The following is a 23,180-nucleotide window of genomic DNA, read 5'->3' on the forward strand; positions in this document are numbered from 1 at the left end:
TTTGTTACAGTCAAAAAGAATATGGCTTATAAGCTTTTGAGACCACATGGAATGATTTTGAGATTAAAAACAGTTACATTTGAGGAGAGATTGTATGTTTGACGAAAGGAATGAATCTTCAATAGTTGTGGTGAAGAAAAATAGTGTCGATAAAAACAGTTTTAAACGTATTTATACATCTTCCATCTTCTTTCTTCATACCCTGACTATACTTAACTATCCAGTGTATATAAAAGAATGAAAGGCCCAACGTCGAGAGTGTACTTGCGAATAATTGTTATCAGGTTATCATGTTAACCATTGGTGTAATTTATATAATAAAGTAACTTTTACTTATAATAAATAACTATAATTTTCAACATAATTTGACCATAGACATTTTAAACATAAATGGGAAAGAAATAGAATATCGTAGCTTTTGAAATTAATTTCAAATAATGAAATACATTGGTAAACCTTCAAACTTATTATGGAAATTTATTATAAATATAACAGAGTGAGTTTAATTCTAAGTCTAGTAACTATGTATAGAAGTAAACATATTTATTGAGTATATATTTTTAACAAACGGAAAAGCTAGGTAAATTAGTACCGGGTAGTAAAAGAGCATGCTGAAAAATTTTAAGTCTTATATAATAAATATAAAATACATATTACATAATTATAAGCATGCCATTTATATATTTAATTAACACACTTTGATTAATGTACATAAAAAAAAGTCTTTCATAGATATCGTTACATACATCATTTGTATATTTTTTGACCTTTATATAAAATGCACCAACACCTTATTGGAGCCAAGTCTCTTTGATCATGTCTGAAGCTTTTTCAGCAATCATGATGGTAGGGGCATTTGTGTTTCCACTGACGACGGTTGGCATTACTGAAGCGTCCACGACCCTCAAACTCTTTATCCCACGAACCTTGAGAGTAGGATCTACGACCGCCCCAGAATCATGTAAAGGCCCCATCTTGCATGTACCACTCTGATGATATGTCGTGGATATAAGATGTCTCATGGAACATTCCCTGTACTCTGGAGATTGAAGTTTGTGTATTTTGCAGGTGGGAAGACTGACTTCGTGAAGCTTGACATCCATACTTTTTAATGCATCGGTCTCAATTAGATTATGTACAAAATCGTAAAACCTTAAAAACGTATCAATGTCTCTTCTATCCGAAAGATAACCAGATGATAATTTTGGGTATTTCTTTGAATCGGAATTTAGTAACGAAATTTTCCCTCTACTGTGCGGTCTTAACAGAGATGCCAGAAGAATGACCGTGTAAGCTTCTTCATTTATGCGAACAAATTCATCAATAACACTTTGCTCTAAGTTTAGTGTATCTAAAAAGCTTGAGAGACTTTGGGAATCTTTTCGATTAATGTGTATCTGGTACATTTCTATGTCAGGATAGTCCACACCTTTTACAGTATTTATAAAACTTGCATAAGGTATACTTCCTGATAGATTGGTAGAACGGTTCATGAGGAAGTCTAGCATATTCACAACAGGGGAATTCGAGAATGTTGAAGTTGAGTAGTTGAATGTTAGTACAAGACCTAACAACAAAGGGTGGTCTTGAAGATTCTCGCCAACGGGCAAATCCTGTATAACAGGCAGACCTAGATCAGACAAATGCTGCCTTGGTCCTACTCCAGAGAGCATCAATAACTGAGGAGAATTTATGGATCCTGCAGAAAGTATCACTTCCTTTTTAGCCGTTACTTGGATGACTTCGCCTTCATTATTTATAAATTCTACTCCGTAAGCAGTGGAAGACTCCTTATCGATGAGTATTTTTGTCACAAGTGAGTATTTGGTCACTTTTAGATTATTTCTGTCCTTTGCAGAGGATAGAAAAGCCTTAGCTGTACTACAGCGTTTGCCGTCTCTAATATTAGCTTGCAGTTTTGTGAACCCTGATTGAGATTTGCCATTACAATCTGGGTTGAATGTATGCCCTAAATCCGCCATTGCTTTTTTGAAAACCTCCATGAATCCAAGTAGACTTGTATCAGTGTCGACCCAAGATTCCACCTGTAGGAAACCTCCCGTTCCATGATAATTGCCCACATCTTTGGTGGCTAATATTTCCTGAGCTCGTAAATCTTCGGATTTTCTGAAGTAAGGAAGGACGTTTTCATAACTCCAGCCTTCGTTTCCGGCTGCTGCCCACGAATCGTAATCCTTGGGATTTCCACGCACATAACTCAAGTAGTTAATCGTGCTGGAACCTCCTAAAACTTTTCCTCTAGGCCAAGAACTGCTGCTGTTTATGTAGCCATGGAAAAGATTTTCTTCTTGTCCGGCTCGATATTGCCAATCTAGGCCGGTGTTTTGCAGAGCACCAAATAATCCAGGAACTTCAGAGGTTTTCGTAGGATTTCCACCAGCCTCTACCAGCAGCACCTTCCAACCTTCGACTTCCGTCAGTCTGTTGGCCACGACAGACCCGGCAGACCCTGCGCCTACCACGATAAAATCGAATTCTTCCCCCTCTTTCGCACTATAATGAGCAGGATAATCCCTCGGGTTAGCTAGGTCGTCTCCTGCTCTTTTGATTAATGATCGAATGTCATTTATCATATGATCAACAAGGTCATTTGAATGTGTCCAGGAAATAGTTTCACGAGAAGCACATGAATCTTCATTAATTGAGTGCGAGTTCTGGTTATAAATTGGAGTTTCTTCCCTGAAAAATAAAAATGAAACTATGAGTATTAACACGTTAAATTAAAGTATATTAATAGTGAAAATATTTACTTAAAGTACTCACTTAAAAAGCATTAATCAAATTAATTATGAAATAAACGTGAGATAATTGATAATTTGAATGATATAACAATTAGCGTGGTTTTAGATTATATTAATCCTAGCCGTTTAAATACACGAGCACCAAACTTAGCACTTTTTAATTTACAGCAGAAAATTTCAGGAAATCGAGGGGAAATTGGTCGAAAAAGATAGGTGAGAATATTATAATGATAGATTACAACGATATACTAAATTTAACAATACATCTAGGGGACATTCCGCATGATGATGATCTCTTTCTTCTTTCTACGTTTTACTGTTATTTGCATGAATTTTAGGTACTATAAAAGAGTCATGTGTATTTGTTACAAAAAACTAGATTTTAAAAGAATAATTTCGTAGCTAAGTATGAGAATAAAGACCTAAATAAATAAGTTCTTTTTAAGGTTCAAAATTTGGTGTCTCAAATTTTGTTTTTAACTTGTAGAATCGTACTATTAAGTTAAATACTAATATGGTGAGCAAATTTAATTTAATTCTTTGCAAAAAAAATGGCTTATAAAATGAATGTATATTGAAATCAGAGCCAAAGACACGCGCTAAGAATAACACTTACTAAGGTGAACTCAGATGAGCTTATTGTACAGCTAGTCGAGCCATTCATATCATGTTCGTTGCAAGAAAATAATAAAAATAATCTTGTAAAATGTTGTTGAAGAATATATTATTTACACCGCAATGTTTGGCATTATTATTCATATCACTCTTGTATGCAAACTTATTAAACCGCTAGAATGTACAACACGAACTCAGAGAGGTTGTAAGCAGGGTAGAATACAGATTTACTGGAGTAGGAAACTTTTATATTGTGAAAAATTACAATGAAGAATTTATAGTGTCCCAGGATGAACTTTTATTGATATATAGCACAGGTAACGTATTCCGTGCTGTTCACTCAGTTTATACCGGCCAGGTCCCATGAGGACTTTCGGCGGGGGTACTGTACCACCCTCCAGCTGCCATACAAAGAGTAAAAAGTAATATGGTAATCATTTTAGTGCGCGTATAGTGATTTTTCATAATTGCAATGTTAAGAAAAAATCAAACACAACGCTTTTAAGAGACAAACATAACTCTACTTTTCCTTTATTTACTTTAGTGACATTTTAGACTGTAATATGACTGTAAGCGTTGGGTAGTTGTCACTACCCTTGTTGACGATTTTTATAACCGCCTATTCACCATTGTAGTTTGCCTGGATATTAGTAAGGCTTTTGACAGGGTGTGGCATGAAGGTCTCCTAAACAAGTGAGCCCGTAGTTTCCTGTCGCGTTAGTTGTTCCGAATGCTTTACTCCTTCCTGATCGGACGCTGCTTCTCGGTCTCTGTTGGGACGTCCAGCTCCTCCCTACGACCAGTGGCTGCTGGTGTACCACAGGGATCGATTCTTGGGCCGATCCTCTTTCTGCTGTATATCAATGACATGCCTCTCTCGCCAATAATCGCCCTCTACGCAAACGATGCCCTCTTCATGGCCTCGTCGATCCGGCTGCGTCAATCCTACATTAGTATTCAGCGTCAAATGGATCTGCTCTCCTCGTGGTTCGAGTATATCGAGCAGTGGCATTAACTACGTTTAGGTGATGTTATTCTCAACTTCTGAACATTTAGGTTGTGCTATCGATTTTCGGTTAGGAAAATCATCTTATATGTTACATTTATAGCTCCTTAAGATAACTTCCCTGAATCCTGAATACGGAAAAAGGAGAAAATGTTTTGTTCAATGCTTGTGAAATTACAGGAGTTTAAAGTAGGTAATTTTGTAATCAGACCCAAATAGAAACAGCTAAAGATAAATATGCGATATTTTACTGCGTGTACATGAGTTATAGCCTCAGGGAGTCACCAGTTTTTTTATTTGACGACTTAAAGAAATTATATTTTTTAACTATATATAATTTAATAAAATTACACGTTTTAAAATATTTTTGTTCTTAACGAAATTACCCCTTGAAATGGCCAAGATCGCATTGTTTAATACCTGCATATTTAAGTGGTTGATAAAAAATTTCTTAATTTTCTGTATTTAGATATGTTATCTGGAAGGGCTGTAAATTTAAAATAAAACACTTCCAAAAACATTTTCCAAACTTAAAATGGGTTGGACCACCTTAGTGAACTAGTTTTATGACTATTAATTTATTAAGCCAAAGAATCGAGCGTTCTACAGAGTCTAATTTCCTGAACTACTCTACACTTTGTGTTGCTGACTCGAAATACAAAGCGTTAAAATATTCAAAGAAATAAAAAATTGTGGCTACTTCCCGACTGGTATTTTTAGAACATTTTGTTTCTCAAGAATATTATTATAAGAATGAAGGCATAGTTGTATTATGTGCGAAAAAGAATGTTACTGATGTTGACTCCTTTTCAGGAAATATGGTATGGAGTTCCTCTGCCTGTATCTATTCTTTTCTTACAAAAACTTCAAAATGTACTTAACCACAATTTTGGTTTCGAATTATTATTTTGTTAAAACCACTTTTGTTCTTTTAGTCGTATATGGAATAATTTTCAGATTTTTATAATAAATTAGAACATATGACAAAATTAACATGACAAATAACATTCAGTACCTAAGCAAGGGATTTGAACTGCATATTACAACATAAATCATTGTTACTGTAACAAAATGCAACATAGGCAGTCAATACAGTCTGTCATGTTTGTATTAACTGTCAAACAGTTTTGATGCAACCAAGTATACTTTACAAAAGTTTATAATAAATAAATAATATTGTTTATTCTCTCAAAATGTTAATTCTTTAGATACATCCACAAGTCTGGTCAATTGGTTTTATTTGATTATACAACAAAAAGATACCCTTTAATAAAATACCAGACAAAATGTTAAAAATGGAGGATGACATAAAAATCAACTCTAATCACATATCAAACAATATAATCTTGAAACTTAATATTGAAACACACACATGTATGCATACATACTCATACCATAAATGCTGTAATAAATGCTTAAGAATCAAATATCAACTATATTAAATACAAAAACAAAATGACTAAAGTAATTAAATCAAAATGAGAATATTTATAGCCTTTAGGGCAAAATGCTTGAGCGGAGGTTCAAATTATGTAACAATTAGAACATTTAAAAAATCTATTAACATTTTTGCTTACATTTCTAGCGATCACATGATAGTATCATGTATTAAGTTCAAACTTTGCAAAATATTTAGTCTAATTAAGTCTAATCTGTTTTTGAAAAAAAGTTCTGAAAAAATATTATATTAGATTTCAAAGTGTCGGCTATAAACAATTTTCAAATTGTAATAACTCAATAACCGGGAAATCTTTTTGAAAACTGTAAAACAATAGTTGATTTACTAGATGTTCATACCAAGTTTATTTCACTATGACAAATAATAATAACGGGATAGTAAAGTTTTTACAGAGTGTCACCCCCATTTAAAATAAAAACGTGGTGGCCAGAAATACACACACACACACACACACACACACACACACACACACACACACACACACACACACACACAAAATATATATATAAATATAAATATATATATATATATATATACATACATATTTGGGGGCCGGTGGTGAGGTATTGAAAAAGAATTATTCTCAGCGATTCAGACGTCTTAACCTTTTTTTTAAGTGAAGGGCAAAAATTAGAGTTAGATAAAAACTTTGCAATAGCCTGCATATGTCAGTAAACGGATCACCTTATACTCCCAAGAGGTATCATCAACTATAGTACCGTAACGTATTTTGAATCTAATTTTCGATATTTTAGTTCACTATGCTGAGTAAGATTGTATTGATATCTACAAATTATTATTTGGTATTACAAATACCTTTATTTGTATATGGCAATAATGTAGTGCTGAAAATTGAACATAAATTATTATGCTTAGAAATAATATGACAGTATTTATGTTTTTTACACAGAGAGCATTAACCAATAGTGCTAAGCCTTTTAAAGTTGTAATAGTTTACCTATTGTAAAAAAATAGAACTTACTCGATTCATTAAAGTCAGTAAAAGAACTCTTCGAGTAGAAGTAATCAAACGGTGGAATTGTTTTCAATGGCCTATTAAATCCACTTTTCTTTAATCATGTCCGATGCCTTTTCAGCAATCATGATGGTGGGGGCATTCGTGTTCCCACTGACAACAGTTGGCATGATTGAAGCGTCCACAACTCTCAGACCATTGATACCAACGACCCTGAGGGTAGGATCCACGACCGCCTCGAGGTCCCAGGATGGTCCCATCTTGCAAGAGCCGCTGAGGTGATACGTTGTCACTGCGAAATGTCTAACAAAACATTCCCAGTACTCGATGGATCCAGAAGGATGACTATCACAACTCGGGAGACCGATCTTGTGAAGTTTGCCTTCAACACTTTTAAATGCTCTCGTATGAACAAGTTGAGAAAGGAAGTCATGTGCCCTCATGAAAGTTTCAATGTCTCGACGATCCATTACATATCCTGATAAAAGTTTGGGGTGCGTTGTAGGGAAAGAATCCTTCAGCAAAATTTTACCTCTACCAAAAGGTCTCATCAACGAAGCAGATAAGAAAATTGTATACGAATGTTCATTTATTTTCAGAAATTCATCTTCTATGTGCTTTTTCAAATGGATTCCTTTCAAATACTTTCTCATTCCATCAGTATCATGTTTGTTGAAGTGCATTTGATATAACTGGATGTCAGGATAGTTTACGTCTTTCACTGTATTGATAAAACTGGTATATGGATTGGTTCCCAATACCGAAAGACTACTAGACCCCTTTATTAGAAAATTAAACATGCTATCGACTGAATCAGACGATGGCATTGAGGGTTCAGAGTGATTGACGGTAATTAAGAGACCCAACATTTGTGGATGATCTTGAAGATTCTCACCGACAGGTAAATCTTTGATAACCGGCAGATTCAAATCCCTCAAATGTTGTCTTGGTCCTATACCAGACAACATCAATATTTTGGGAGAGTTGATTGCCCCCCCTGATACGATCACTTCTTTCTTTACTCGCACTTGAATTATATTGCCTTTACTGTCCGATATTTCTACTCCTTGCGCCGTCATAATGATTTTATCAATTAGTATTTTGGTCACCAGTCTGTTTTTAGCCACTTTCAGATTTTTTCTATCTTTAATGGGTGACAGGAAAGCCTTGGCTGTACTACAACGTCTATGATTTCTTAAAGTACCTTGCACCTTTGTGATGCCAGTTTGATCCTTTCCATTAACATCTATGTTGTAAGGATATCCTAGTTCTTCTAAACCCTTTCTGAAAACGTGGATTGCGCCTGGAGCCTCTTCATGGAACCAAGAGTCCACTTGCAAGTATCCTCCGGTCCCGTGATACCTTTCTACATTTTCACTTGCCATTACCTCAGGTGCTCTCATGTCCTCGGACTTCTTGAAGTAAGGCAGAACATCTTCGTAACTCCAACCGGCATTACCAGCTTTGGCCCAGGCGTCGTAGTCCTTTGCGTTCCCTCTCTTGTAAAGTAAAAAGTTGATGGTGCTAGAGCCACCCAGAACTTTTCCTCTGGGCCAGTAACATGTACTGTTCTCTACACCAAGGCAGACTTTCTCTTCAGGATCTGTGGTATACTGCCAGTCTAAGTCGGTTTGTTGTAAGGAACCGGCCAAACCAGGAACTTCTGATGCTGTTGTAGGATTTCCACCAGCTTCCACCAGTAGCACCCTCCAACCCTCAATCTCCGTGAGCCTGTTGGCCACAACAGCCCCTGCTGACCCTGCTCCTACAACAATAAAATCAAACTCTTCCCCGTCCTTTGGACTGTAGTCAGCTGGATAATCATTGGGGCTTGCGAGACCATCTTTTGCTTTCCTGATTGAGTCGTAGATGTCATCAATTAATTCCTCCACTGCGTCTCGTCGAGGTTTTGGACAACCATCAAACGATCCTTGGTCGGATTTCCAAACTGAGTGAGTGCTGTGTTCAAACTCACGGGAAGTGCAATGTTTTTCCTTGTTGCATTCTTCATCTGAAAATCTTAGATTTGTATGTGAACGTGCCTCGTTTTTGTCCCTGGAAAAAAATATTATTGTCAACCAACAGACTTTTGATGCGAGTACATTCAAAACCCATTTTACACCATCTGAAAACATAGTCAGATGTTCTTTTAAAATATACATATCAAATTAATTCCCTAATTTATACAGTATTTTACATGACTTTGAAATTCATAACATCGATTAATTTTAACAATTTCTAACTCTAAGTAAACTCTGAGGGGGACGGTGCTCATGCGCCAATAAGCAGCACTGACGCTATATCGCTTCTAGTAATTTTATTCAAATTTACTAATTTAAAGTTTAAATTTTAACAATTAGTCTAGTGAATTTTAATTATGTAAAGTGGCTGTGATTAGACTTGCAATCCAATTTAAATGTGTTGGATATTCAAGTGAGTAAGGCACACAGTAATATTAGACTCTTAATTCATAACCTAACTTTGACTAACCAACAAACACGATTCAAGAGTTAGTAACAGGTGCCTTTTCCCTCGGACTTCTTCGGTGCGACCTATGTACTGGTGCCTGCGGCTTATCATTAAGTCAGGACTAGTTAACTGACAGCGTTCAGGCCAGACTGAGTAGACTGGTAGACTGAGGGACAGTAGATCGAATCCCGCTAGAATCGTTATCTTTTTGTACCCCTGGAGATTTAATTATTTTAATAACATCCGTAGTTCAACTCAACTCAGACAGATTTTTTGTTTGTGTCTTTTATTTATTTATTTGTTTGTTTGTTTGTTTAACTGTTTATTGTGATTTTAAATTATTTAAATATTTTAACTTATACCCATATTTATTTGAACTATATATCATAAATTAGTGCCTATATTTATATTTATTACAAAAAATGACTCTGACTCTTGAGCAAAATAATAATGGAAAACCTCTTATCCTCCACCACAACTACAAGTATAGAGAGAGCCATTGCTTGAAGAACGGGGAAAGAGCCTGGCGCTGTTTGGGGCGGAACTGTGGAGCGACGTTGAAGACCAACGCCGAGGCGACGCGACTTGTGTCGTGCAGCGGCAAACACCAAGGGCCCCATCCAGTCACCATGAGGACTCTGTCCTTGTCGCCTGCACCTACCCCGCCTGCCGCATCTCCCGCGACGCCCGCTTGCGCTTCGACGCCTGTGGCCTCGTCGGCACAGTCTGCCGCGACGCCCGCGCTCTCGAGCGATGCTGACCTCCCCGCGTCACCCGCGACTGTCTGTCTTGACGCTGCCTCTGCCGCGGAAGTAGCCGACCTGGTTGCAAACAAAGTTCTCCAAGACCGTCTGCTGCAGCTCGAAGAACAGTTTAAGCACGTTCTGGACCACTCTATTGAGTCAGATACACGACCCCTGCAGTACACCAACCAGATTTTCGTGGCGTCCACGCCGCGGGTTGACTCACCTGTGTGTCAGCAGCGCAACATCTTGAGGACATCATCAGGACAAAGCTGAAAACGTCCAGTGTTGTTGTCTCCACCCTGCCCCACAGACACGACTTGCCAACCAACCACCACATAAATCAAGAAATAGTGTTGGTAAACCATTACATAGAAGAATTGTGTGTCAGGTACCGTGGGGCAGGGGTTCTGGACTTCAACCGCATCGGCAGAAGTGCGTTCACACGTCACGGTATGCACTTGAGACCGGACAGCAAGCATCTGCTGGCGGAGCTGCTGGTTGAGTGTCTGCAGAGAGCGAACCGCTTCATCCGTGTAACGCCCTCGCCGCCTCCTGCCTCCCCCACCGAGCCGTCACCAACACATAATAGTAGTTGGCTTGTACAGATCCCCAAACGAGTGTAGTACAACATTTTTTGAAAAATTTGAGACCCCCCTAAATTTTTTCCATTCTAAATTATTGAAGTTTATTATTATAGGTGACTTCAATATTAACGTTTTAGACCACGCTAGCCCTCTGATCCAGCAGCTCCGCGATATTCTCACTTCTTTCGGCTTAATCTGGTCAGTGAACTCACCAACACGGGTGACCGCCGCGTCGAGTACAGCCATCGACAACGTCATCACAAATATTCCGGATGTCTCGGTCTATGTGCTGGATGCGGCCATCTCCGACCACTTCGCCCAAGAAGCTGTCATAAATAATTCCAAAGTAAAATTCAAACCCCATTCCGTAAAAATTAAACGAGATTTAAAGCCATCAAATTTACAGCTTTTTAATAAATCTCTCGGGAAGGAATCGTAGTTTTTCTTAGATCCATTCCAGCGAGTGGACGATGCCTTTAATGCGTTTTTTGACACTGTAATTTTGAACTTAAATGTCACTTGCCCATTTCAAATGTTCAATGAGCGTTCTCTTGGGAAGAGGAATACTTGGGTCACTCAAGATATCCTAAAATTAAGAGAAAGGCTTCGGTTTTATCATTCAATATACGTCAAGTCCGAAAACGAAGAATTTAAAACCTTTTTCCGCAACTTCAAAAAAAATTATCGTAACGAAATTAAAAATGCTAAGACTCGAAATTTTGAAGAAAAATTAATACAATCGGACAATTTTTCAAAAAGTGCATGGGAAATTATTAAAATCAACAAAAACTTTAAACATTTTTCTAAATTTTCAACTCCTACCCTTAAAATTCAAAACAAAATTATTGACGATCCTTTAAAAGTGGCAAGTGAATTCAACAAATTCTTCTCAACAGTGGCCGAACCAGACAACTCATTTAACCCGGACAGCCATCGCGAGGAACCACTGGTGGGGCCGGTCTCGTCCATGGCTCTCTTCCCCGTGAGTGAGGCGGAGGTGGCTCGTTTCGTGCAGGAGCTGAAACCTAAAAAATCCTGTGACATCAATGGTATGTCTGTGTGGTTACTCAAAGGGTGCGTCAAGCATCTTTTGACACCACTCACAAAATTGATTAATCTGTCGTTCGCACAAGGCGTCTTCCCATCGGCATCGAAGATTGCCAAACTCATTCCAATTTTCAAAAAAGACGATCCTTGCATCTCAAGCAATTATTATCCAATTTCAATATTCCCTGTGTTCAGCAAAAATTTTGAAAAAGCTTTCCTCAATCAATTTACAAAATTTCTTGACCGTTACGACGTTCTCTGTCCCGAACAGTTTGGGTTCAGAAAAAACAAGTCGAATAGAGGGCAGTGCGTGCAGATTGGGAGTGCTCTATCAGAGAAGGTAAAAATGCCCCCCCCCCCCAGGGAACAATACTTGGGCCAGTCCTTTTTCTGATATACGTCAACAGGTTGAATTCAACAACTCAATATGGAAAAGTGATTCAATATGCTGACGACACGACTCTGCATCAGATCAAAATCAAAACACGATTTTGAAATAAAGTCTTTCATCGAACTTAATTCATGTATCGAGTATTTTTCCAGAACCAATTTGAAAACAAACAGTTTAAAATCAAACGTCATGAACTTCTGTCTTCGGCAGCATGACGACCAAGAGCTCCGGCCCGCGGTGATGGTGGACGACGTTCTTCTGGATGAAGCTGAATCCACCAAGTTCCTTGGAATGTACCTTGACCGAGGGCTGACATGGAACACCCACGTTGAGGGCGTTTGCTCTAAGGTTGCCTCGGGCATTTATGTCCTGTGCAACCCTGCAAATCTTTGTTCTTTGAGTGTTTTAAAACTGGCCTACTTTGGTCTTATACATCCATATACGTCTTACGGCTTGATATTGTGGGGCAGTTGTTCCAAAAACAAGTTTCAAAGAGTTTTTAGATCACAAAAGAAAGCCGTTAGAATTTTGTTAAAGTTGAACCCCAGAGAGTCGTGCAAAGACGCATTCAGGAGCCTTGGATTACTGAATTTACCCTGTCTCTTTATTTTAGAGGTTATCCTGTACTGTCGACTCAAATGTGAGTTGAAACGGGGCAGGGATGTCCACCAGTACGGGACTAGAGGCAGGGACAACTTCCGGCTCGATCAGCACAGAACGACGGCTTATGGACGCTTACCGTCCCAAGTTGGTGTCAGGCTAATGAACAGGCTCCCTGAGGTTATTAAAAATTTAAACGGTCCCAATCAATTTAAAGCTCGACTAAAACACTTCCTGGTATCAAAGGCATTTTACTCTGTTGATGAGTTCATAATTAGCCGCTGGGATGAAAACATTAGAAATTAATGAAGTTATTCAAGAGTATTAACACATAACCCGGTTCTGATATAGATAAATAAAGACCGAATGACATCTTTATGACATACTGTGTTTATAAAAAATAGGCCTAACAGTTTATGATGATTTTATTTTAAAGTTCAATTTAAGTTACAACTGAAATTCCATTTTATGACGCATGCAATGCAATTGTAACTATTGTTAATGCAATAAAGAGTATTATTATTATTAAGTCTTATATAAACCTTGAGATTGAGAGATTTTTACTTAAATTTAATACACTTTTCAATGACATGATACATTAAGAAATAATTTAAGTAGGTACTTTAAGTTGAGCTCCAATTTAAAATAAGGATTTTCATAGAAATAAAAATCCTAAAAACTCACTGATAATAATAGAAAAATCTTTGGGGTGCACTTGTTCTGTTGTGCAAACACTTAAACAAGTCAAAATCCAATAAAGGTGACATCTATAAATCTGATTGAGATACAAAAGCTGTCGATTCATCACGTGCCGTATCCGAACAGCTGTCATGCCTACGTTTCATTCATAGCTCAGACTGGCTTCTGGGATACGCCGTCAGATACACACACACGGCAAACAGGCCATCAGTGGTGCCTTCATCCAGGTCGATCCATCGTACTTTAGTATCACGTGCCGTCCCCGGACAGCAATCACGCCTACACATCGCATATAAGACCGATTCCAGGGATACGCCGGGATATATACACACACATGGCAAACAGGCCATCAGTGATGCCTTCATCCAGGTCGATCCATCGTACTTTAGTATCACGTGCCGTCCACGGACAGCAATCACGCCTACACATCGCATCTAAAACCGATTCCAGGGATACGCCGGGATATATACACACACATGGCAAACAGGCCATCAGTGATGCCTTCATCCAGGTCGATCCATCGTACTTTAGTATCAGTTGCCGTCCCCGGACAGCAATCACGCCTACACATCGCATCTAAGACCGATTCCAGGGATACGCCGGGATATATACACACACATGACAAACAGGCCATCAGTGATGCCTTCATCCAGGACGATCCATCGTACTTTAGTATGACGTGAGAGGTATGTAAGATACAAAAGTATCTCCTTAGTACTGAGCGTCAAACGGGTACCAAAACCAGAGTTTTTTGTTTAAAAACGTTTTGTAAAAGGAAATAGAAATTTAGTTTACATATGAAATTTAATAGCTTGTACATTTTAGAACTATATGTGTTTTAGAGGATCAACTAATAATAGTAAATAAAAACTTAAAGTAAGTAAAACGTAACTAAATTACAAAATAAATATCCAGCGAAAGGTTCAGCTAAAAATTGTAAGATATGAAATCTGAAACCGGGTAAAATTGTGCAACCTAAGTAAAATTATGGATATTTGATGTTGTATACTTTGCTTAAAATTTGTTTTAGGGATGATGGTATGTGAAGGTTTTAGGATTTTTCAGTCACTTTCCATTACTATGCACTTTACTCACATCCGTGAACCAACTTAATAAGCTAATCTTTTTTAAGGTTAAAAGCCTCCAGAAACTTTCGAAATCATCAAATCACCCATCATAGAGCACCAAAAACTACACGGAGGCATTAAATTTCTCGTATCTGTAGTTATAAACTTCAATGATCTATTGTCAAAATGAGGGAACGACAATGCTGCAGCTTTCAACGCTGGATATGGCGATGTTAATTGCAGTTCTGCATTAATACAAATAAAGTTTCATGATAAAGTAAAATCGTAAAGTGATGTTATGTATCAAAACATTAATTACAATAGGCAAGTCAAAACAGGGCAATTAAGAATTTCCAAACTGCTTTTCAAAACAATTTGTTCGATTTATATAATATCTGTGAAATAGTTTTAAAAATCTGGAGTTATGCACGGTTCAGGTGATGCCTGTAATACGCGAGGCGCATCTCACACTCATACTTGGTAGACGTGTCAGAACACATAGTAGAGAATCACCTTGAAGATTTAACATTAATTTTTTTAATGAATGATAGGTACGTTTATGGTTTCAAATTAAACACATAAATCAAAATCTTGAATACACTTTTTAAATCTTTGTATGTATGTTAAGTGCAGTTATTGCAGAGTTTCTTCTAAATAAATTTCAATTAAGTATTACGTTGTAAACACTGCAATTTGCTTTCCCCTTCATTCATAATGTATTACATAAAACAACTCCCTTGAATGTAAAAAAATTAGAGACTCACTGTTTAAAACTGTTCCAATGTTTATCTCATACTTGTGGCAGAATAAAAATTCTAGGAAGCTTTTATTAATTGATTGTACAATGCAGATTTTTATAACCACCTTGTAAACACATAGATAGGCAAATAATGTTCACTACCATATCATAATGCACCATAATGTGATTTAGTGAAGTTTACGAATCTCGCCAAAGTTCATAATGTAATTCACTTCAACTTTGGGACTCGTGACTATGAAAACGTGACAGTTACGTAGCTATGTGACTATTATGTTAACTAATATTACATTACTATCATCATACATTGTCATCATAATATTCATAACCTTATCATACACTGTTAGAGAGGAGAGTTATGTTACAGCTCTTAACGTAACAATCCAGTAAATTATTTTAAGTAAGCCCACCTAAACATAAATAAAAATAGGCACAACTTTTTTTACTATCAAATTTTATTTTCATCAGTTTTCTGAGAATTTATCGAATTCCTCGGGGTTAGAGATGGTGAATATATTTATAAAAGAAATAGTTTTTTCAGTTATTATGTATACAAAACGAAACAGATTTTTATAACGCTCTGATCATTAAAAAAATATTTGTATATACATTTTTAGGGACACCGATCGTACAGTTTTATAAGCATTCAGTACAATTGTTATAAGTAAGTATGTTTACAATTATAAATTCTAGTTGATTGTATCTGAATCAAGTCCACGCTTCTACTCAGAAATATGTATATAATTACAATGATGTTTTGTCTTATAAGATTTAAGATGATGGAGATTAAGTATGTGAGTGTTACGAGTTTATTGTCATGCCGACTTTTAGAGTCATTTCTTGATAACATTAATACTTGAAACCTATCTTTCTTTCGACTAACATGGAAATGATATTTCAATTCTAATGATGTTTAATAAAAAAAAAAACTTTTAACCAATTCTCATTAAAACACACCACCATGCTAAAACGAACTATGCAATTAAAATAAGTTTCAACACGTCAAAGTAATATAGCTACAATAAATATACTTAAATAGCACATTTAAAACATAATATACTGGGTTCACAAAAAAATAGGGACGGAATTAAAGCCTCGAACGGTCATATTTGCAATAATGGAACTCCGCGCAATAACAACGACCTCCACAACTTTTTTATAATATAGTAATAGCGCTAGTCCAGACAGTTCTTATCCGTGTGAGTGGGTGTATAACCGCGTGTACAAACAGACATAGTCCAGAGAACGTTCTCCCGTACAGCCGAGAGATTTACCACCGATGTTGATCTGCTGAATAGTCAGTAACAGCCGGAAGTTGAGTTTGTCATTCTATCCCTTGTACCGGTAGTAGATTACAAGGGCCGGAAAGAGGATTTTCAGACTTACGTTTCTATATATTCTCGTGATCAAGTTAACAAGGAGAACTCAATTATGGGGTTGGAAATATAATTCAATTGAATCGAAAACGCTCCTACATGAGTAAAAATAACGGAATGAAATAAGCGACAGTCACAAGTTTGTCAACTTTGCATAACATGTTAGCGTATTAGCTGTGAATTGGCCCCCTGGAAAATTTGGTGCGCATTGAAAAATCTATTAAATTATTTTAAAAAGTGTTTTCTCATGTTTATTATGAGTGCATAATTTTAACAAAGTCTAGAATATAATGAAGGAACTTAACAGAAGATTGGTGAATTTAATTCATTAGAGAAATAATTAAGTACTTCAATCCATAAAACAAAAAATTCACAAATATTAACTAAAGTATATATTTATATGTATTATAGTTTATTAAGACCTACAGCCCGATTATTCCTCAAAAGCTCTTGCAGCACAAAACAAAATTTAAAATGTATCTTATTCCATAAAGGTATTTAGTCTAAATATAAAAATGACATATTACGTTGTTTTTTATTGATAATATTTTAAAGAATTTATTTATCTCCTAAACGCCTAAATATGACTCTGATGATATTGTTGACAATGAAAATCATTGTTTTGAAAGATTGGGAGACGTTTTAAAAACTTTATGGTTAGGAAAGATTTATAAACATTCAGATCTTGTCATAAGGTAACCGTTAGCAAAGCCTATAATTTTAGAAGCTGAACAATTTAATTTTTGTCTCTCTGTGTATCCACACGAGATCTCGAAAACGATCTGACCTATAAAATTGAAAGTTTGTATGAACCTTCATTTTTGTATAAAAAACACTGAGTCGAGGATAGTGTACGTCACTACATGGTATTTGGCTCAGCGTTAGCGAATATTCTTTCATTGGTTTTATGAATAATGATAATGGTAACGACATGTAGCAGAATAAATGCATTTGTAAACAATGCAGGTACAACTATATGAATTTTCAAAACGTGATATTTTTTACATAAAGTTAAGAGAGAAAATTAATAGTGGAAAATGATTTCAGCGCACTTTTTCGTTGTAGTACCTTTCCAGGTTCATCGAAACTGTTATTGCTTAAACACTTTTATGAAAACTTAATGAAAAAGTATCAATGTCACGTGATAAGTCTACAATAATATATGTCTACAATGAATTCACATGTAAAATTTTAATTTGGCATGAAATAATTTCTATATAGATGATAATGAGTTCTATGATGGTGTATATGTAATGCTCGCAGTCGTCGGAGTAGCCTGCCGCTCTCGCGCTGTGTCGCGCTGGCAACCCGGGCTTATGGTTCCGCCCCGGGCAGTCCCGCGCACTCCCCCTCTCAAAAATTATCTCTTATTCCATACGAACACTTTTTACAGGCAGGTGATGTTAATGTTCAATCGCTATTTTGTCAAATTTACGATTTCAGAACAATATTTTTCTCTACATATTTTAACAAATTCTAGTTTCTGAGACATAGTTCAAATCTTCTTTGAGTGACAAGGCGTGTCGCGAGAATGTACACAAATAGCCGTGTTATCAGACATGTATTATGTAATATGAGTATACTACCGCTACATGCCACTCATCATAGCACTACTGCCGACCCATGGCCGGACATAATTGCTGTCGGTTACCACACTATGGACAACATACTGCTCTGAACTTTCAAAACATGATTTATTACTCTGCATCTACAAAGTTCTTTCTCCACAAACCCAATTCAAAGTTAATTAAATACATAAACAGTAAAACATTCATCTTGACCTTTCGTTTTTCGATAGTTCTAATGAATACTTTCAGGCATGAAAAACTATTTTCTAAAAACATTTAAATACCTAACACTTAAATGGTTTGATAAAAACGCACAAATAGTCTTCAAACGTGTAACAAAAAGCCTCCTCTCTGGGTTACTGACTTTATTAATTGTCACCTGTAAAGACGGAGAGACACCGCTTTCCGCAGACTAAGCGAACAAAGAATCAGCACGATTGGAGCTTATATAAAAAAAAAAAACTGATCAATCAGACACAGCATCAAATTAGAAAAACATTAGACTTTTTTATTATCTTTGCCTGAAACAATCAACTAAAACCTTGTGAATGAAACTAAAGGAGTTGGGATTGGAAAAATCTAATGGCGACAAACCAATTTAAATTCAAATATAACTTTTTTGCAGATGTACCTATCGATCTGTCCCGTGCTCGTGATTATGCCATAGACGTTAACTAAGCTGCTCCGCTTGACAGATCAGTTCGTCAGTTCTCTTTCACTTCGGTGACTGATACTGAGGTGTTCAGAGTGGTCATGAAGATATGCATGAAGAAATGCATTCGGAGTTGACAAAACACCGATCAAGTTTATCAAAAGAATTTTGCCAGCCACCCATCCAGTTATATTAACTGTATATTCAGTTATATAACTGTAATATTCAATAAATATTTGATGTCATTCACCTTTCCAAATATATGGATGCGTGCTCAAATCTGTTTCTTTAATAAGTGTTCTTCCCCTACATCTCCATCTGATTTATAGACCTATTAGTATACTCCCTGCCCTATTCAAATGTTTAGAAGGAATAGTCCACCAATAATTATCCGTTTTATTAACAATGACGATATTTCGAGATTTCAATTTGAGTTTCATCCTCACCACATTATAGCCACGGCCCTTCTAAAAATTACAAAATACGTAATACTTGCTATGAAAAGCGACACGCTTCAATTTTGAGCTTATCTGATTTTTCAAAGGCATTTGGGACCACGTGTTTTACCATATTTTGCTGATAAAATTGAAATATTAAAGTTTCTCTGATGGTTGTGTCATTTTGGTAGGTCATATATCTCTGAAGGGCAGCAGATTGTCACGATTGACATGGGGTCCTGCAAGTAGAGACCTGTAACCCGAGATGTCCCCAAGAGTTCTGCTCTTGGACCACTTCTCTTTTCACTTCTAAATCTACATCATTGACTTATGACGATATTAACACTTACATCCGACCGACACTCAAAGTGTCATCTGTATGCTGACTATTCACAAATGTGCCGCTACTTGTCTCCTAACGAGATATATACTTGTGTACAACTAATATAATTCAATTGCTAACTTGACTTGCAGACATGGACCAAAATTAACATTATTTTAATATAATATCGAAAGCTTATTACTAGAATGGACATGTATAGGGCTATATGACTGATACTGAAAAACAAAAAAATAGTTTGCAACGAAAAATTAAGCATTTTTGGGAATAATTATCAACGAAAACCATGTATGGACTGATCAGATGTTACTAATGTGTGACAAGAGATTTGCCTGCATACATAGTCTCCAGGGGTTTGCTCAATACTTGCCGCTGAATGTCAGTTACTCTGGTGAAGACTCGCTTTAAGTTTGCCTTCCATAAGGTTAGGAAAAAAAAATTAAGTCCCTTTTAAATAACTTCCCTGAAGACAGAACAAATAGAAAAAAATGTTTGGTCACTTCACGACGAATTGCAGTCATTAAAGTAGGAAATGGGAATAATGTTTTATAACCAGGTCCAAATAAATGTTGTCTAATGATAAAAATGTTAAAACTTATAGAATATGTACATAAGTTATATGTACAAGAAGTGACATGATTTTATTTATTCATTTATGCAGTTTTAAGTTTGATACCTATGAGAAGAAATTTTAAAATATATTTTAATGTAAAACTTTTTTTAAGAAAATTCATTTTTTAAACTCATAGGAAACAACATTAACAAAGTAGGAATTGGTTAAAAATAACAATATGTGTTTGTACTAATTATAGTAAAAGTATTAAACCTTATATTTTCGTCTTGAGCAATGGTATTTTATGGGACTATAACAAAAACTGTTTGAAAGTAAAACAAGAATGTTCAAAAAGCGTTAACTGATTGCACAACATTAAATAAAGATGGCACTTCACGGTGCGGCTGAAATACCTCAGAATTTTAATCGTGTTAGGAATAAATACTGAACGAGGTGTGAACTGAAACGCTTAGATGATAGTCCTTCCGCCGTCTAAGTAAATATATATTAAATTTCATTGCTTAGTAGTAGTTAAAGTAGCCATTATATAGTACTTTGAAGTGCTAGTAATTTAAGCAAAATTTTAGTACATATTGTAAACAGGGTTAGAGAGAACGGTTGGAGATAAACATATTATTCCTTCCACAGTATGTCTGTGAAAGATGAACGGAGGAGTGACTTGTTTTTGTATTTGTTCAGAACTTAAGTTTTCTTATGAAACTAACAAGCATGTAGTTTTCTTAAATTACATTAAATAAAAAAACAATTAACTTGTAATATAAGAATATTAAGTATGTAACTCCTAGAAGTATAACTCTTGTACATTATTTCAACTTTTATATGGGCCTGATAACAAAATTGAGTGGATTTCCTACTTCAATACCTCGTGGAGTAGTTCAAAATGTGCTCTACTCTGTTTGTCTTCATGAAAGTTATTCTCTAAACTAAAAGTCGATTGTACTACCATAATAAGGTGTTAAATAACTGTTAATCAGATGGTAATAACCTCAATTTTTCAACCTCTGTAATTATAATTTTAATTAAAAAACTGCTCTTGTAGATCATACATGTTATTTGTAGATCCTATAGTGTTTTGTATTCGTTATATCAGAAATATACATACATGCATATATATATATATATATATATATATATATATATATATATATATATATATATAACACCCAAGAGTTATATCTATACTTGTATTAAAATATTAATTTTGAAATATATCAACACTCATTAAGCATGGTATTTTGAATTTACTTACCCAAGAGCCAACGACATGGAGAGAAAGTAAACAGCGCACACAAGTATCGGTTTTTCAAATGTCATGATTATTGGTCAGTTGAAACTTATAATATAAATATAAAGTTCACGTAGAAACAACTCAATTAAGACAAATTTAATGTACGATTACATACTTGAACCATTGACGAGAAAGTGATGTGTTAACTAGACGAGTGTAAATCGACTAAAAGTTGTGTTTTATAAGGTACAGGCAATAAGAACAATTTCCAATTTAGCACAATGATAAGTTTCCAATGGGTTAACAGGATTGACCTTGCTTGGATAACAGCGGGAAATCTTTTAATTTTGCTCTTTAGAAGTTAGATTTAATTAATTGCTTTGTTGATACGAATATTAATTATTGATGAACTGCTAAGGTGATAACCTAATAAGGTCAATTTATTATTAGCATAATTACTATTCAAATTTACACAGAGCACCCAACAGTCCTTAATAAGAGTATATACCTGTATATAGTATTTCACTGCAACATATCTAAACATGTTTTATTTAAAATTTCTATAGTAGTTTCTATTATAAGGAAAACGTTTCTCTTTAGAAATGTGATAGATATCAAAGGGCTGTCTCAATGTTTTTGTAAATAAATGTAAAAAGAACATTCTAACCGAAAACCGATAATACCACTTTAAAGCTCATCTACACGCTCCAGTTTCTTATCAAAGTCTGGTTGTACAAAATTCAAGTGTGTAAGGCAGACTTGCGCAACAGTAAAATCAAAACAAAAGTTCAATTACGCTAACAATTGCGCAATATGTGACATCTATAGGTTGTGCAAACTTTTTCAGTTTTTCAGTACGATGGTGGAAATATTCATATTGCTAATCACACGCGCGAGTTATACGGTGCATTGTGTGGAATAAATTAAATGTATTTACATATATTAATTTGTTTAATGAGCTAAGATGTAGTGCTGAGGATGTCTTATCCTACTATCTTTGAATGAATAACAATTATCTTTTATGAGATTTTCAGTTTAGTAATAATTTAATTATTGGTTAGGCTCTTTGATAGTAATCTAGCCTTATATGACATGTGACCCAAATTTGTTAGGCAAGTACAATACGGCGCAGGTTGCGCAATTTAGCCTTACATGACATGAGGCCCAAACTTGTAAGAAGCAGTCAGACAGTAAAATGCGGTGCAGGTTGCGCAATCTAGCCTTACATGACATTAGGCCCAAACTTGTGAGAAGCGGTCAGACAGTACAATAGAGTGCAGGTTGTGCAATTTAGCCTTACATGACATGAGGCCCAAACTTGTAAGAAGCAGTCAGACAGTAAAATGCGGTGCAGGTTGCGCAATAGCCTGACTTGACGAAGGCTCATGATAATTAGGTTCAACCAGTTGAAGGAAAGCACGATTTATCTTACAACCAAAAAAAACTAGTATCCACAATAGCCTTGAGCGTGTAGAAGTATCTTCCTTACCTAAATAACGCCACTTACACAATCCGGTCTCAAAATATTTCTAGTTGTGCTATCGTAATCTAATCTAATCTAATCGTTTTAGTTAACCCCGATTTTTAACTTTATTATTCCTGTTTTACAGTACGAGTAATTCCCCATGAGATAGATAACAGTGATGTTAGTGACCCATCGCTCATTGTTATTGCTCTTTCGGTTCAAGCGTTACAATAAAAAGAGATAGTGATTTATAAATTTAACGAATCGAATATATTACTAATTTATATGGTTAAAATAAAAGTACTTGTATTGTTATCATTAACAAGAATTCAACCAGTAATAAGTAATTAATACAGTTTAAA

General features: G+C 35.7%; 1 protein-coding gene across 2 annotated transcripts; it reads right to left on the reverse strand.

Moving 5' to 3' along the window:
* Nucleotides 1-327: 327 nt before the first annotated feature.
* Nucleotides 328-21,631, reverse strand: LOC124370557 (glucose dehydrogenase [FAD, quinone]-like). Of its 2 annotated transcripts, none has more exons than XM_046828853.1 (2): nt 21,375-21,631; nt 328-2,700 (listed from the first exon to the last, which is right to left on the reverse strand). In XM_046828853.1, the coding sequence occupies exons 1-2, from the start codon at nt 21,437-21,439 to the stop codon at nt 792-794; spliced, it is 1,974 nt and encodes a 657-aa protein (XP_046684809.1). In that variant the 5' UTR covers nt 21,440-21,631; the 3' UTR covers nt 328-791. The 2 variants fall into 2 exon arrangements, with proteins under 2 accessions (XP_046684809.1, XP_046684803.1); XM_046828847.1 differs by lacking the exon at nt 328-2,700 and adding an exon at nt 5,708-8,873.
* Nucleotides 21,632-23,180: the final 1,549 nt, after the last annotated feature.

This window comes from Homalodisca vitripennis, chromosome 1 (assembly GCF_021130785.1).
Source record: "Homalodisca vitripennis isolate AUS2020 chromosome 1, UT_GWSS_2.1, whole genome shotgun sequence".
In the NCBI taxonomy this organism is placed as follows: domain Eukaryota; kingdom Metazoa; phylum Arthropoda; class Insecta; order Hemiptera; family Cicadellidae; genus Homalodisca; species Homalodisca vitripennis.

Bases quoted from the DNA above. Each gene is read 5' to 3' on its own strand.
- LOC124370557 (XM_046828847.1), bottom strand. From the start codon at position 21,439: ATGACATTTGAAAAACCGATACTTGTGTGCGCTGTTTACTTTCTCTCC. The intron at 8,874-21,374 runs GTAAGTAAATTC...ATTTTTTTCCAG, and splicing joins TCCATGTCGTTGGCTCTTGG to GGACAAAAACGAGGCACGTT.